At 39.3% G+C, this 16,872-nt stretch overlaps 1 protein-coding gene across 1 annotated transcript; it reads right to left on the minus strand.

Annotated features, from left to right (window-relative positions):
• Positions 1 to 517: 517 nt before the first annotated feature.
• ASAH1 (N-acylsphingosine amidohydrolase 1) lies at positions 518 to 16,146 on the minus strand. The gene is made up of 14 exons (XM_021538278.3): positions 16,014 to 16,146; positions 10,877 to 10,923; positions 10,592 to 10,682; positions 9,273 to 9,359; positions 8,261 to 8,339; positions 7,431 to 7,505; positions 6,555 to 6,600; positions 4,820 to 4,964; positions 3,589 to 3,643; positions 3,313 to 3,394; positions 2,592 to 2,723; positions 2,229 to 2,352; positions 1,501 to 1,557; positions 518 to 840 (listed from the first exon to the last, which is right to left on the minus strand). Exons 1-14 carry the CDS (start codon positions 16,080 to 16,082, stop codon positions 751 to 753), a joined length of 1,179 nt encoding a protein of 392 aa, XP_021393953.1. The 5' UTR covers positions 16,083 to 16,146; the 3' UTR covers positions 518 to 750.
• Positions 16,147 to 16,872: the final 726 nt, after the last annotated feature.

Genomic DNA, 16,872 nt, shown 5'->3' on the forward strand with positions numbered 1-16,872 from the left:
ATGTGTACTTTGGTGACAGAAAGTATCTTTTCTTTATTGTATTTTTTTTGAGACAACAGAAAAATCTGTATTAAAAAAACACATTTGTTAACAGGCCAAGAAAGAGCTTCAGCAAAAGAGTTATAAATCAGTAGCAAGACATTCTTGGCTTAGATCTTGTTTCAGATATTCCCCCAAGACCTTGCTTCTGTGACTATATATGACAATCAGTAGGTTATTTTATAAAAGGGCATATCCGACATATCCTCATATTATACGTGAACAATAGCAATTCATTTTAAGTGCTTATGAAAGAATAACAGAACTCTATTGTCCCAGATGGTCTTCTTATACCCAATTCTTTTTTATGCTTGGTAGGTGCCATTATGACTTGTGTTCTTTAAAAGGATTTTAATCTAAATAAACCAAACAAAAGAACCCAAAAATTAACAAACCCCCAACCAACAACACACAAAGAATACTGCCAAGACTGAAGAGATCTAGAATTAGCTGCTGAACTCATTTGGCAGAAATGGCTGAAATCAAACCAGACACTGATGAGGATAAATTTCTTGTCAGCAGAACTGCTGGTAACAAAGCAGGAAAGTCCTTGTGAGATAGGGTCCTTCACTGTTAGAAGCACTTTGCCATTTCTATAGAGCACTAGATTTCTGAAGAAAGGAGTTAGACCGAGTAATCTCTTTCCAGAAGCATTTTCTGATGGAGGACTGCCCACTGGGATAAGCAGCTTCCAGCTTGAGAGGTACAGGGCTACCAAGGACTACAGGGATCTGGGCATTCCCGCAGGTAAGTCTCTGTATGGCCATTATACACCTCCATCAGCGTTGTGCACACCGTCAGCTAATGGGCCCAGGGCAGGAAGAAGAAAAAATAAAATAAACCACATTACAACAATTAGTGAAAAACTCTCTGATACAGGTGAACAGTTCTACTAAAATGAGTGTTTACCTTCTTCAGTCAACAACGTGAAAGTATGAATTGTCTGTGTTCTCAGTCAAGAATGCTGCCTCCACTTAACACAGGAACTAAACTTCATCATTCAAGAACTCTTAAAAACTATTTTCTTAAGATTTCTTTCCTAAACACCAAAACTTCAATTCCAGACTAAAACCTCTTGTATTGCAAGAGTAATGTGCTTCTACTATGCCTAATTAATGAGGTATATTAACTTGTTTCATATGAATTACAAAGATTCAGATTCACACATTAATTCTGGTTAGAAGGGTGCTCAAGATGTCTGCAGAGCAGCTGCTGCCTGAAACCAGGGCCAGCTATAAGGAAAGGGCTCAGGGTAGTGAGAATTTTAAAGCTGTACAGCCTTTGGAAAATAGCTAGTCCAGCAATTACATTTTGCTTTCACAAAGTAATGTGAAATTTGTTTCTACATACATGTTTTCACTTAAAAAAACCTGAATGGACCACTGAAACCTCCTCCTTATATGTACAGTAGTTAGTGGTCTGCTGCCCACTCTAAATTTCCTGCAAAAATAGAAGCATTACCTTATTGAGCACAGGCTTTGTGGAGAGAACATCATAAATTGCTGGTAGAGAGAGATTCTGAAAGAAAATAATACACTGATATTAAGGGGCATTACCTGTTAATGTAAATGCTGAGAACTAACTTTTTTACACCTCATTTAAATAACACAATGCAATTTCAAGAGTACGTGATACCCATAACACTTTGATATCAGAAGGACGTGGGCTGCAAAAATTTGATCAGATCTTAGTAGAGCATGGACACTTAAGTGTGTTTGCTGCACAAGAGTGTGTGTTTGAATTTCACTGGTAAAACTACCCTAAAAACACCGTAAGTCTTTTTCAAGGTATCTCTGGGTGTACACTCCTGCATATACAGCTGCTGAAGAGACTTTCAGGAAATGCACCTAGATGGACAGAAAGCCCAAAACAAACAAACCAACCAACCAAACCAGAAAGAATTCCAAAAACCCAATCCCCCTTAAAACCACCCCCCCCCCAAAAAAAAAAAAAAAACAAACCACAACAAAAACAAACAAATAAACAAGAAATCCACAAACTGGGTTTTCCCCATGTAAAGAGCCAGCTTCTTCTAACCAGAAGCAGACAAGTTACCACAAAATCATCAGCCACTTGTGCAATTACAGCTGTGCTTTTAAATAACCTGAATGCCCCTGGCTGTGTCAGGTCAGTATTGCAACCTGGGAGTTTCAGACCAGCAGGTTATGAGGTATTTGGAGGATGTTTACCTCTTGTGTTGTCTGGTTCAGGCATTTCATTGCAGGTCCTCTACGATTATCCAGCACCAGGGGAGGCTTCCAGCGATCATAGTTGGTTTCTATCACATACCATGTGCCCTTCTTGATATCAAGGCTGGAAAAGAGGTCTAAGTTTGTGTTTGGCTTCTCTAAGTATATAGTAATTACACATATACAAAATATACTATATGCAGATGCATTATTTATATGCTGCGGTATTTTTCAATGATGGTAAAGAAGTGAGTTCTTAGATAACTTAGTCACAAGAAGTCACAAGAAACAGAGCACACAACTATTGGTGGAACCTGTTCTCTTCTGGAAGGCTGAGTCAAGGGTCAGTTCAAACATACTCACTCCCAAATATCTAGAGCAGCTGTCCTGGATCGAGTTATCACACACCCTTCTCCAGAATTTTTTCCACCCAGAATAAAGTAAGCTGGAGCCAGCAGTCTTGTTTTTGCCAGTCTGTCTTTTGCATCCTGGTAACTGTGGATAAGATAATGTTGGACTATTAGATGCTATAAGTGGTTCAAGTACTGAAGAGCAAGTTTCACAGACCCAGGAAAAGTTTGAGTAGTTAAGCCTTTCTTCCCTTTTCATGCACAAATGAAACAGAGACAGGCTCACGATACAGGAACACATTTAAGTAAAGTTTCTTGTCTCATTTTGTACTTGAAGTATGATTGTTTAGAGGTGCTCTCTGCACTTTTTCTACACTTAAAACATGAGTAAAGTATTGTGTCATATTCCACTGAATTAATTTATTGCATAACAGTTTTGTTTCTGCTTACTTCCTACAATGTACTAATAATTGGATGTGCTTAGATGAAGAATGATGTTATGCATTTAGATTACCAACAAGCTCATCAGGAAAAAAGAAATCTGAGAAAAAATATTTGTGGGATCATGTGTGATGCTTTGCCTCCTGCTCCAGAGTACCAGAAAAAACAGAACTATTTAATGTCACAAGGAAGCTATCTATATCACTGGATATTAAGCATACATCTATAGTATTTGTTCTAGTCAAATGCAAAGCAGATTAAAGAAGCATAACATTTAGAGGGAGAGGAAATACCTTGTAGCATTCTCCAATACAGTTCTTGTAAGAAAGCCCATCCACATACCATCTCTTCTACCAAGAAACCATTCAAAGATTCCTGCAAAATATCAGAATAACTTGTTTTCAGATGGTTCACTCATGCTATTCTAACTTTCACAGTTGGTTTTAAAGTGAGCTGCGTTTTATCTGCTCATCTGCAATCTTTTCACTATTTGTGTGCCTGTTTATTAAGGTTTGCCCAAGGTCTGGAAAACTTGTGCAGAATTAATGAAAGAAATGAGCATTACTCACCTACATAGCCACCATCAAGACTGAAACGCTCATTCATTGTCAGAGTGAACAAGTTCTGAAAAGCATTAAAAAAGCCAACCTTCAGCCATTGCCAGCCCACAAGTACCAGTAATAAACAAAAGGCAGCATTGCAATTTAGATGTCAATTAAACTTCTTTTTTGTTAGACTCTTCCCCTTTGATTAACAGACTGCAAGATCAAGCTCATGTAGAGAAGAAGCTAATTTATCAGGGCTTGAATAAGTAAAAATGAGTTTTTTGATCTGGCAGACAATCAGCAAGGCATGCTTTTATGCTAAGCAAGTCAAGCCTGTGGCCATTTTTTACTTCTTGGTCTGTGTTGCATCACTGAATTATCAGTTTTCCTTTCCCTGCTGTATGTCACCTTCTTCTCAGACCTCTGAGTACTAGTCTAGTTTGAAGGCAGATTTTTAAATTCCAGTGCTAAGCACACCCTGATATGTTACTCCTATTTGCATGGGCATGCAGCTGCACACACTGCAGTTCATGCCAATTGGAACACACAATTCAAACTCAAATCTCAGTCTTCTCCAACTAATGTTTCAGACAAAAAATGATTTCAGCTACACTGAATCATTTTCAGAATGGCATCGTCCCAATTTATTTGAGCAGAAGACAAAAATACATGGATACAATGCAGGGGTTTATGCCAGAAATTCTCTACAAGAAGAAAGTCTACCTGTAACAGAATATAGAGCATGTAGAAAAGAAATTGTGTTAAGCTGGACACCATGATATAGTTCTGTAGTTGCTGCTTTTTAAGATGTATATAAACCCCAGATTTCAGGTGCCTATTAAATGCAACAAAGAAATCTTAAAATGCAGTACTGCCTTTTTAAAGGATTGGAGAAAGAATTAAATAGCACAAGTCTACTGTTTCACCTCTTGAATCACAGCATTAGCTATCAACCAGCAAGAAACTCTAACCACTTCAGCACTTTGTATTCACTCCTGTTCATATTTGAAATTCAATGCTGTTTTTAACTGTCCAAACAGAAACATTTCATTTAGGCAATCTCCTTTCACAAGGAAGAGTGCAGCATTGTCTTTTTTCATCTGTCTTCAAGTAGATAAGCTGTGCACCAGAACAACTTAGAGATCACTTATTGGAAAACATCCCAAAGTAGAGCATGAAAGCAGAAAAATATAAATATTAAAGGAAAGTCTGAAGCATTTGTAACACATTGACAAGGCCCCATCCCCATACTTACTGGTTTGACTCCAGACACCATGCCTATGTATCCTGCAAAATTTGTGGACTTGAACACTGTTTTGTTGTTTCTCTGAAAATCCAAGAGTACCACTAAAGGCTTCAATTCCCGAGTTAACGTCCAGGAATTATTTTTAACATCCCACCTGCAGGAGACAGTACAGCATTTGAAACTTCCCTTAGTAATTTTCAAAGCTTCCCTTCACAGCATGCAGACATCCTGTGTGTGATGCCTGTCCTCTGATCTTACTCATGTCAGCCAGCATCACTGCTCTGTAGTTACCTGAGCAGCACCAGCAAGGAACAACTAAGAAGTCTAAACTCACAGGCTGGCAGTGAAAAGAACTAAGTTTTGTTTGAACGAAGAGCATATATATTGCTTAGGATTACATAGCACCACATCACAGCTGGTTTGTTTTGAACACATAACTTTGTCCTCTACCTGCGGCAAAGGGAGCCACAGGTACTGCATGTCACACCAAACCTTGAATTTTTATTTTTCAAAGGCAGAAAAGAAACCATGTACTACTGGATTTGCTCTACATGAAGTACCAATTCTAGTTTGTAAGGTAAGCTAGACCAGTTTGTAGGCAAAAGGTTGATAAAGAGCACTTAGCAAACTGTTAAATTATCTGGAAATAATCCAGACTCTAGGAGCAGCTTTGAAAGTTTTCTTGATTTTCAGAAAGCATGGCCACAGAATTTCTGACAAGTGAGAGAAGTCTAGCACAAGCCAAACCAAGGGACGGGTGGAGTCATGTCGCTATAGGACACGAAAAAGCACAACACGAGCCACTACGATGGCAAGGTAAAAAAGAAGGTTTATTTTTCTGACTCCAACTTTTATACTTTGCCAAAGGTGGCAGTGGATTGGAGAGTGAATGGGTTACCTCTCCAAAGACATTGGACAAACCGCCAGTATATTAACTTCCTCCACCTCCATGAAGGAATGCAAAACAATGTGTTGTTTATAGAAAATGTGTGGGAAAGTTTTCTAACAAAATGTAAACTCAGAAGGCTTTAGAAAATCTTAACAATCAGGGTGACAGAGTCACAGTAGAAAAAGGTGAGTTTTCAATAGGGAAGTGTTTTTATAAAGATGAGCATTTAAATTCCAACTGTGCATTCAGCATCATCTGGATGAGTGATATTACAAAATATACTCGGGTGATAAAAGCAAATGCTGAACTACCTGATCAGGAGTATGAAAGAAGACCTAATGAGTGCTGGGACAAACTACAGAGTTGGTTTGGAAATGAAGAATGATGGGAGCTGTCAGTGGAGCACAGTACAGTAACTGGGAGGGAGGACTGGGCAGGAAATCATTAAAACACCATGCCCCAATCCAATCCTCATTTCACTGCATATATTAAAATTGATGTTTCATCCCACCATGTAATGAACAAGATCTACTGTGCCTCAGAGATCAGGCTACATGGGTCATTTTTTGGTTTGAGACAGTTTGAACTGGAGCTGAGAAAGAAAGCAAGTAGTAAAACACAATTGTTCTTGATGCACTTGGGGCAGTTTGACATAAGATCAGCAGAACATCCTGATCTTTTCATTTTAGCCTTTTTTCACAACACACAATTGAGAATTAATTGTCACAGCCTTATGGACATGCAAAGAATGTCCTTTGATGGACATCAAAGACTGTATGTAGCTATTTTAAGTTCAGCTGGCTTTTTCTTTGGGTTTAAAAAAGAAAAAAAAAAGTCACAAGTTTAAGTACTTACCCTAGGAAGAGTCCAAAATCCAAGTTTCTGGCATGGTACAGTTTCCCTATACAAGAATAAATAATGAAATACAATTTTCCAAAGAAATAGACAAATTTCAGCTTAGAAACCTAAGAAATGAATAAGCAGTCAAATACCTGGGAAAGTATGCAAGTAAAGTAACATTCTCTACTTGACCTTTTCATAACCACAATATAATAATGGGTTTTTATTGATCAGAGAAGCGTTTTGCTATAACTGAAATAAAGTAATCTTGCAAACTGCTGTCCATCTCAGCTTCTTATTTTTCAACCTTATCTTAATGCAATGGCAACACCATGAGTTTCCTCTAAAAGTGAGATATTTGTAAGCCCTCAGAATCCCTTAGAAACTTCCTAAGATGGAACAGGTGCAGACAAGGGGTGTAGAAGGAGAATGTAAGTAGGAGAATGAAAGAGTCTCTTTTCTTGGAAGAGACTATACATTTTCTCTACTAGAATACACATGCAATATATAGACACTAGATGCAAAATCCTGCATGGCACTGAGAAAGTTTCAAGTGTGTTGCTGATGTTTCTTTCCCCTAGAAAAACAAATACCACCTCTTAAAAAAAACCCCAACACCCCAATCACAAAAACTTACCATCTAACAAAACCAAACCCAAACTATCTTTGAAAGTATTTTTGTCCTTTGTTTTTAAACCTAAGACACTTATGAACTCTTACTCCCTTTCTCAAGGAGTACCTTTAATTATCAATCCTTAAGCATTATTATTACCTTTTAGTCTCTTTAACAGACCCTATTGACTGAAGTGGAGGAGCAGTGTATTTGTATAAGTGAGGTGGACCCTCTTCTACGTAAAAGAAAACCATTAACACTATTTTGGATTACATTACCTGTTTTATCTTCTGCCACTATTGATGTACATACAGTAAAAATCTCATAAAAAATGTTAAAAATAACAATTTCCCCTAGGAAAAGAAGAGAAACAAAGTTCAGTAGTTTGAAACATGCCATGAACAGAAAAAATATGGTTACAAAAAAGCATAGTGCAAAGCTCAGTATTCTGTATATTTCTGTTAAACATTTCAATTTAAATCTTTAAAATGACTGGTTCAGCAAAATCAAGAGCTTCCTAAAAAGCAAAGAGAGGAATCAGAATCCCCTGACTTTCTGCCTTACCATGCACAAAGTTGACAGTTATTGCTACTTCCTTCTCTGGAAATTCCATAACATGTTATAAAATTCACTTTAAAGCAGAAAGCTGCTATATGCACCACTACTGCCAGGTAAGAGCTGCTGCTAGCAGCAGGTGTACTGCTCCTATATGAGGGAAGCAGTGCAAACAGGCAGTTGTCCTTCTCAAGAAAGCACAGCAGAAAACTGAGCCAGCAGGCACACAGCAGAGTGCAAAACTAACACGAATAAAGGATTCCCTCAAATTTTCGTGCACAGGAGCTGAGACTTGCTCCACTTCCCAAAACCTAGGAGTGAGAACTTACAGCTCTACAGAGCAGTTCCAGCCTGATAAAAGGCTTGTGATTTATTCCATTATCCTCTAAAACACTGTTTTTGTTTAGTGTGAGATGTAATTTATTGCTTTAACTACTTACTTAATGATTTGTTAAAGTCACAGATGACTACAACTAACTGCATATTGGTAAACATACTAATTTTAAATAAGCCTAGCTTTCCACTGTGCTAATAAAGTGTTGGAAACTGTTACCCAAAGGAATCCCAGATGAATTTGCAATCCCTTGGAGCTCTTCATTGAAAGGATAAGGAAGTGTGGCAGTCAGATGAGCCTGAAAGGAAAAGTTTTGTATGATATATGTTTAAATTAACAGTATTTTGTTACTTACAACAAATGTCTCCTCAACAGGCACACTTTTCTCCCAACTACTGAGTGTTTAATTTCTCTGCAGCCTGTAGAACTTGAGGATATTTGCAGAGTACTTGGATGATAAGTATACACTTAAGGGAAGTAAACCTCTTACTTATCAAAACACTGACGTGAGCAATGGACATAAGCACAGACTCTTAGCACCAACAGACAGAAAAGTGAAGTAGGACTTATATATATTAAAAGCTCAACTGCAATGGAGCTCAATGTCAGTGTTTATGGGCATCCCTGACTTCCACACATTGGCATGGCAGCCTGTAAAAGCTGCATTTATGCCCACTCCACTCAGGCACACAGGGATATGGTGTAACTGAAGATGAGGTAGAGATCCAAACTTCTGCTTTTTCTAACCCTACACTGCTTTCTCCTGTTCCATGTCAAAGCTTACTCTAATCAGAATAAATTTAATTTTTAAGGTGAAGCCTGGTCAAAGTTTCCCTGTAATCAGACATTTATTACAGTTTTAAAAAAAACTGATTTTACTCTACTGTTTAAAAGAAGTGAAACATGGTAAAAAATTTCAGTGAAGTGTTTTGCTACAGTAACTAAGGCTGTTGCATATTTGTCTAGTGTTACTAATCCAAACTTGAAAAGATGAAAAATTAGAGGAGGAAGAGATGTGCATTTTTTGTTTGATGGCTTCAGTCATTCAGAGTAGATAACAAGGCAAAATTTCAGAGTGATTGTTTGAAATAGCATTTATGTTCTGTTCTGGAAGTGAATTAAGAACTTGTAAATTAATAACTTTGAAAGTTCTTAATTGCCAGATTCAGAAGCATTCTAATTCTGTAATCAGAGCATACAGTAATAAAATAATTAAGCTGAAAATACTTACTATTTTGTTATCCACTATGTCAACAACTTTGCCACTGGGGAAGAAGGTATTTGCTATATCTTTAATATTCTGGACCACAGTCTTCAGCTAAAAAGAGCAAGAGCTTTTGTTCAATAGAAGATCTTAAGCATAAGAATTGTTGGAATACTAACAGAACTCCTAGAAAGACTTTTGAAAAAAACACTTTGTTGAGAAAAATACATATTTAAAGTGCTAAATTTCACCTTCTTGGTGAGACAAATATCCCCAACTCCCCACTAGAATTACTCTTCAAGCTTCTTTCAAGTAAATTTCTTGATTAATTCCAATGTGTCCTTCTACCAGAAATAACAAATTATGGGAAAGCCATCCTCATCTTCTGCTCATTTGAACACATTTTAATACTCTGCACTCCTCTGTCTTTCAGAATGTTAATTTCAAGCTCTTTGCTTAAGCACTGATTTTACTGAAGACAAAAACACTCAAACTCCTTATTAAAGTACATGCTTTCGATTTGCAACATGTAAATGTCACAAATAAGAGTTCCACTCCATGAGATCTAACTCCAAAGTACACAAGATATAGAACTCTTCAGAATTTAAGGTGAAACCTGAAGATTCCAATGCCTTTTAAAATAAATATTAGCATGTAAGTAGAATTTGTCAGGCTTTCAGAATGGAAAGGCCAAAGTCAAGGGATACAGCAAAAAAGTGCTAGCCTTGATTGAGAAATTAAAAATTACTGATGTCACTTTTCATCCACCTTCAGAACATCTGCTTTAAGCAGTTTGAAATAGGCTCAAATATTAAAAAAAAAAAAAAATATTAGTGCTATGTAAACATCAGTGCTACAACCAGCATTCCTGAAAAGAGCAGGAAGCTCTTAATTTCACCCTTGCCATTTCATCATCTCACACAGCATTTTGAGAGAAGTAGGGCGGTGCAGAGAAGAGATGCTGCCTCAATTTCACTTCAGTTTAACAAGGCTGCTCCTTTGGTGTATTGCTCCCTCTTCATTCTGCACCACTTCATGACTAAGGAGATTTGATAAATGGAATGGCCCACACTTGCTTATGGCACGCTGGTTTTTACACCTCTACATCCCAAACACCAGTGTCTCTACACTTGATGCTGTTAGCTTGAGTGTTAAACAGAAAAAAAAAAAAAAAATTACCCAAGCAGTTATTTTGGACTGGAATCATATTAGAAAAGTCAACAGAAAATATTATCCCTTTCAGATACTTTTAGCACATGTATTCCTTTAAAAACTTTTCTCAAAACAAAAGGCTTTGTGCTAGTTTTATATCTGCTAAGCTTCAGAGCAAGCTCTGCATTTCTTACCTCTGTCTTTTTATCGCGCATCAAGTCATCCCACCTTCTGCTGGGAGGTAAATCGAGATTTATGACATATGTGGGTATATTACCTTTGAACCTGAGAGACAAACACCAGAGATCAAATTTAAAGAAGGCTCTGAAAAAACATTTGACAGAATTGGTGCTTTCCACCTGTAACTACATTTTTTTAGACCCATAACAGGAACAAGTTTCAAGAAAAAAAAACCTGTTCAGACTTGCAAATCACAACTTCTCTGTAATTTGCTAGACAAGTTGAATCTGATTACTTACGTTGGTCCTGAAGGAGGGTACATTTTACTCCTACACTCTTCTCCATACTGCAAAGACAATAAAACATTATTATTTAGCTTCTTTGTTAAAACACTATCATTCTAGTAGACTTTAGTTTTGAATTATACCTTTAGGACTAGTCAGTTAATTCAAAGTCTTGGGACTTCGGAAAGAGGAAAATAGAAGAGGAAGGACCAGCAGCAACTTCCCCATGCTGTCTAACAGACCCCTAGACAACTTCTCTAATGTAGTCCAGGGCATGCACAAGGGTATGATAAATATACAGACTGTACACATTTTTACTCCATGTGATTTAATGAAGAGCATTTGTAAAGCATATTCTTTATACAAGTTCAGGAACCTCAGATCTCAGTACAGACCAGTCTGTTCTGTTTGTCCAATTCATAATCCCATTTTATAGTGTCATTCCTAATTATGTTTAGTGTTAAGCTGCAGAGAAAGCATAATGAACTTTGGGCAATCCCTCAGCTGGTGGAATGAGCTGACAATTCAGTGTGGAGAAGTGCTGCTGAAGTGGTGCTAAACATTATGTGGATGTACATTTGAGAATGTAACAAAAAAATATATCTTCATTCCTGGGAGCACGGCTAGTTGCAAATGAAAGTTTGAGAACTATTTTAGGTGTACTCAAAGTGAATGCAAAGTTGTTTTTCTATCAATTACATAAAGCATGCATATAAATATAATAAACATTTGCATATACATGCCACAGTTGTAATTCTGTGTTCTACCCAGTGACATACAAGCAAATGCCTACTGGCCACCCACACTTGAACTTCAAGCCAGTTGACAGCAGGCCAGATTTGGTCCCAAAACTATGTGAGAAGTTCAGTAAGCTCCTTAGAGTATAATATATTTCACTAAGAAAAAATAAAGGTACATGTGCTCTTCTGGGAGTCCACAGAAAAGCTCCCAAAGCACAATTGTTTGGGAGACGGAACACAAACAAAATATGGAGTGATCCTTCCATCACTACTTCCCTTCCTCCCCACCCATGATTTCCAATATTTATTATGCTGTATTAATTAGATTACTAGTGTGTCCTTGAAATGCATTCTGGTTCCAATAAAAACTGTGACAACATCTCCAGCACCTACGTAACTGGGACAAAGTTAGCTCATGTCAATGTTCTCTTTGGGCTAATCTCATTATCTGTTTTTAATGCTTTAATATAGAAAACACATCTTGCACAATGCCACTCACATGAAACACCAGGTTAATTTGTTACAACTGGAAACAGCAACTCTAAATTGGGATTGATTTCTCTGTGTTATAATGTTATCTCTTTCTACTGTTTCCAGTTGGTGGGAGAAAGCATGAGATGAATTTTGGTTTTCCAACACATGAGGTGAAGGCATAGGACCAGCAGCTTTGTGTTTCCTAATTTCACTGCAGTGCAGTTAACAGCTTTTGCAAAGCTGGAACACAAAGTCAAACACAAAAGGCCATTTAATTTTCAAAGTGAGGAAGCATCAAAACAAGGAGGGTAGGAGGGATATCAGATGATTAATTAGGCAACAAAAGTCAGAGGTTTTGTGCTAAGCCAGACAAATGCTTAACAGCATTGATGCAACTGCCTTGTGCAATTTTTACATCCTGCAATTCTAAAATCCAGCGGAATGAAGTGACATTTCATATAGATGCTACTGCAGTGGATGTACAGATTTGGACCTTCAGGAAGTATCTCCATCAAAATATGTTTCCTGACAGATAAAGCTCCTAAAAAAAAGTTATCCAAAGTGGATCAGAATTCAATTGCTCTGTCAGTAGAGCCCGCAGTCACAGAGGAAACAGTGGTACCTGTGCAAAACTGATTTCAGAGGATTTTAAGTTAAAGGTGCTAAATGTTACATCACTCCTGGCACCTTCCCCTGAGATTTTAATCCTGTACCTGCAGCTATTTTTATCTTCCCAGTGCTTAGCAGCCTAAGCTACAAAAAAGGTGAGGAAAGCAACAGGTCTAGGTATAGACAACAGAGAAAATGTTCCCTCCTTACATGTGGTATTTTTAGATTTCTAACCTGTCTATGAATAAAGCAGGGTAAAGAAATCAGTAATTCTTAAAACAACCTGTATGTCTTCAAAACTGATTAAGGTATCTGAAGAAATTAGAGATTATTAACTGTTTCTTTAGGTTAACTATTACATCATAGAATCACAGAATAACCTGAGTTAGAAGGTCCCCGCAAAGGATCATCAAGTCCAACTCCTGACTCTACACAGGACAAGTCCAAGAGTCACACCGTGTGCCTGAGAACATGTCCAAATGCATCTTGATCTCTGACAGGCAGGGCCCTGCCACCCTTGGTGAAAAACCTTTCCCTTATATCCAGTTTAAACCTCTCCTCACACAGCTTCAGGCCATTCCCTCAGCTCCTGTTGTTGATCAGCAACAGGAAGAGATCAGTGCCTGCCCTGGGCTTCCCCTTGTCAGGAGCTGTAGACTGCAGTGAGGTCTCCCCTCAGTCTCTTCCCCAATGAGAACAAACCAAGTGACTGCAACAGCTCTGTGTATGGCTTCCCCTGACACATAGGCAGCAACTAAAAAGATGTCAAGACAATCAGAAAACTAGAAGAGGGGTGTTTTGTTGTTTTGGTTTTTTTTACACTACGTTCTAACAAGGAACAAAAAAATAATTATCTTTTTCAACCAGCTAAGGATTAACTGCAAAGCTTTCCGAGAAGGTTAAAAAAAAGACACCTAAAGAATTTTCTGGCAGCAGCAGAAAAATCATCAAGCATTTTTTATAACTAGAGTAAAATAAGCAGCTATGAAGTTACTGTTGTAATCAGTGGGGTTCTCCTCTCTGCAGAGGCTTAACGCTGGAAGAAGAACAATAAATGCTGTTCAGGAAAAGCAGGAACATCCTTCTAGCATGGCAGAATCACCTTCAGTTTCCCATGTGACAAGCCAAAGGTCATCCCCTAGAAAAAGCTACTGGAAGCTGGTCCCAAACAGCAGATTACCACTATAAATGTGCTTTTCAAACATGCATTGAACCCCCTAAGAGCAATACAGCTATTCTTGAATGGTGATTTAATGCTCCCTTTGTTTTGCTTTTTAAAATCTACTCTTACCAGTAGGTTGCATATCTTGATTATCTTATATACTGCCAACTTTGAAATTGAGATGTATGTAATTACATAAAGCCAGATGTGTGACAGCACAGAAGTGAAACATTAACAGGAAGATAACACAGTGGAGAAGTAGAACATGGTATGGGGAAATATGGAAATAAAAAGTGGAAGTACCACAGATTTATATTTTGAATCATTGTAAAAAAAAAAAGTGGAATAGAAACCAAATAACTAGCAAGCTGTTGAGATGAATTGGGTGACCTGTAAAAAAAAATATCAAGTAGTAACAGTTATTATCGACTGCAGTACAGAAAATTAATGCAAGGTTTAAAGCCTACTGAGTAAATATTTTGGCACCTAGCCTGATTTCATTAACATGAAATAGACTGAATGTAGCTTGTCCAGCCTAAGGAATACCAGCACTTCCTTTATTTCTTTATTTTTGAGGTAGACCATTTCTGGCATACCTCCTTAATATTTATGTATTTTATCTTTTTCACCTTCCTATGGAAAAACAAGTAGAAAATCACCTCTTTGAGCTATTAAATATAATTCCATATTTTCAGTCAATCTGCTGTATTCAGCATCTTTTGGTCTATGAACTCTGTGATCTAACACATTTTCATCTCTGCTCCTTCTCCTTCATGGGATGATGCCAATGCAACAGTACTGTGCTGCAGGAGTCCCAGTGCTGTTCACCTTTCTGAACACAGGTTAAGAGTACTTTTGCAGTACTGAAGTTACAGTGACAAGACAACTTAAACTGCACTTTGGACAAGAAGGTCAGTATGGTTGAGGAGGCCTCAATGAAAGCTAAAGGGACTGACAGACTGCACCTCTGAGACGTAATTCAAGGCATTCATCTCATGTTTTTTGTTAACGAGATGAACCCAGCGGCACTTAGGAAGGATTCTTCAACATGTGATGCAACCCTGCATCTCAAACAAAAATCAAATATCGAAGCCTAATATCTGGCTGCACAGCAGCACAACCTGGATACACGGCAGATATTGTGCAAGTGCAAAGATGCACCAAGTGAAATCAAATGCAAATCAAGCTCTAATGCTACTACTTTGCTGACAGCTGGCTCTTTCTCCTATGACTCCACACCCCAAGATACTTTTGGCTAAAATTCTTAAAGTGTTTTAAGTGGGAGATAGCTTATAACATTAGGAAGCTGCTCTTGGCTGGTAGGCTGGGACTGGAAGAAGGGAAGAGAGGGCAGAGAGAAAAGCCAAATCATGTGTATTAAAAGACGCTAAGGGAACACTCGCCATCCAGTCATTTCCTGCAGCTCTCCGCTTCCACAAAACCAATAGTAAATTTCCCAAAGCAATCCAATTTGCTAAAAAAAAACCAAAAAAACTTGCAAAAAATATTTTGAAACCCAGATATATATTTAAAACCTGTTCACTTCACAGAATAAGAGTAAATTTAGGAACTTCAAGAGACGAAAGTATGCTTCGCTGCTTCAGGAATATAACAGGAAACAAGAGCAACTGTTTACATGCCCAGGAGATGGAAGCCAGCCTGCTCCAGATTACTACCGTCGCCTTCCCAGCTTCCCAATTGCAGCAGAAGTTAAATATTTAATGTGCTCAGTTAAAAAAACCCAAACGGCCGAAAGAGCAACAAACGACACACCAAGTCCACCTGCTCTACGCTCGTCCCCTCGGGTGAATCTCAGCACACACACGCAGATCCAGAACTGTGCGCTTTTTCAGCAAGCGCCTCTTAACTTTCCTTCTGGGGATCGCCGCTGCGGTGTCACAGGGCGACCCTGACGTTAGAGCGCGCACGGAACCGAGCGCAGGGCCGAGCAAGGACTTGCGGCACAGCCCCTGCGGCCGCTCGCCGCAGGAGCCCTGCCCGGCACAGGGAGCCCGCGGGGAGCGACGCTGCCGCGCATCCCCACGCGTGAATGCAGAGGCTGGCCCGGCCTCCCGCTCGGGAGGGCGGCGGCCGCACCCCCCGCCAGCCCCGGGGCGATCCGCTCCCGCCGCCCCGCTCGCCCCTGCCCGTCCCCCGCCAGGCTCACCGGGTCCGGCGCCCAGGCGGGCTGCGCCAGGACGAGCAGCGCCAGCAGCGCCCGGCCCCGGCCCGCCATGGTGCTGCCCGGCTCGGCTCCGAGCGGCGCTTCCCGGAGCCGCGGCCACAAGACAGAGCCCCGCCCGCCGGGGGCGGGAGCGCGGCGCGGCCCCGCCGGGGCAGGTGGCGTGGAGCGCCGCTGCTCCTTTTCGGTCTGAAACGGAACCGCCTCTCTGTGGCAACGCCGAGAGAAAACCCGTGGCACCAGTTTTCACTTTGGCACTAGTGAGATTTTTAATTACTCTGTGTCCTGCGCAGATTTTAGGTAGGCTGCGCGGTGATGCCTATGGAACTTAGGTCAAAGTTCCAAGGTGCTTATATAGCTTGAGTTATAAGAGATCAGTACAACCTGAATAATAACTTTTTATACCTATATAACCTGATATAAATAACATTCTAGACAATGTAATGGCTGGTATGTGGTTAACTAGTTGCTTAATGCTGATAGACAAAAAAAAAAAAAAGAAGAAAAAACTCACCAGGTGCATGGCTTTAGAGATAGGTAAGTATAGTACTAATAAAAAATTGTCAAATGTAAAGCTGATTGGCCACAAAATAAAGAATTTAGACTGGCTGGGACCAGACAGACCAAGGAACACTGTAGCTGCACATGCTCTGAAGGCAAAGTTGAAAAGTTCAGATGTGAAGAAGACCTTGGAAGCCTTCATCAAAGACCCCTGACAACCCCCGGACCGGGGAGATGCAAGTGCAGTGCAAAAGAACGATCTGGCAACCATGAGATTATACTGTGTAAATCAGTTCCAGCACATATGTGATGACGCTGTAGAGACATAGCAAGACGAAGCAAT

The sequence above is a fragment of the Lonchura striata genome, chromosome 4 (assembly GCF_046129695.1).
Source record: "Lonchura striata isolate bLonStr1 chromosome 4, bLonStr1.mat, whole genome shotgun sequence".
Taxonomy (NCBI): Eukaryota; Metazoa; Chordata; class Aves; order Passeriformes; family Estrildidae; genus Lonchura; species Lonchura striata.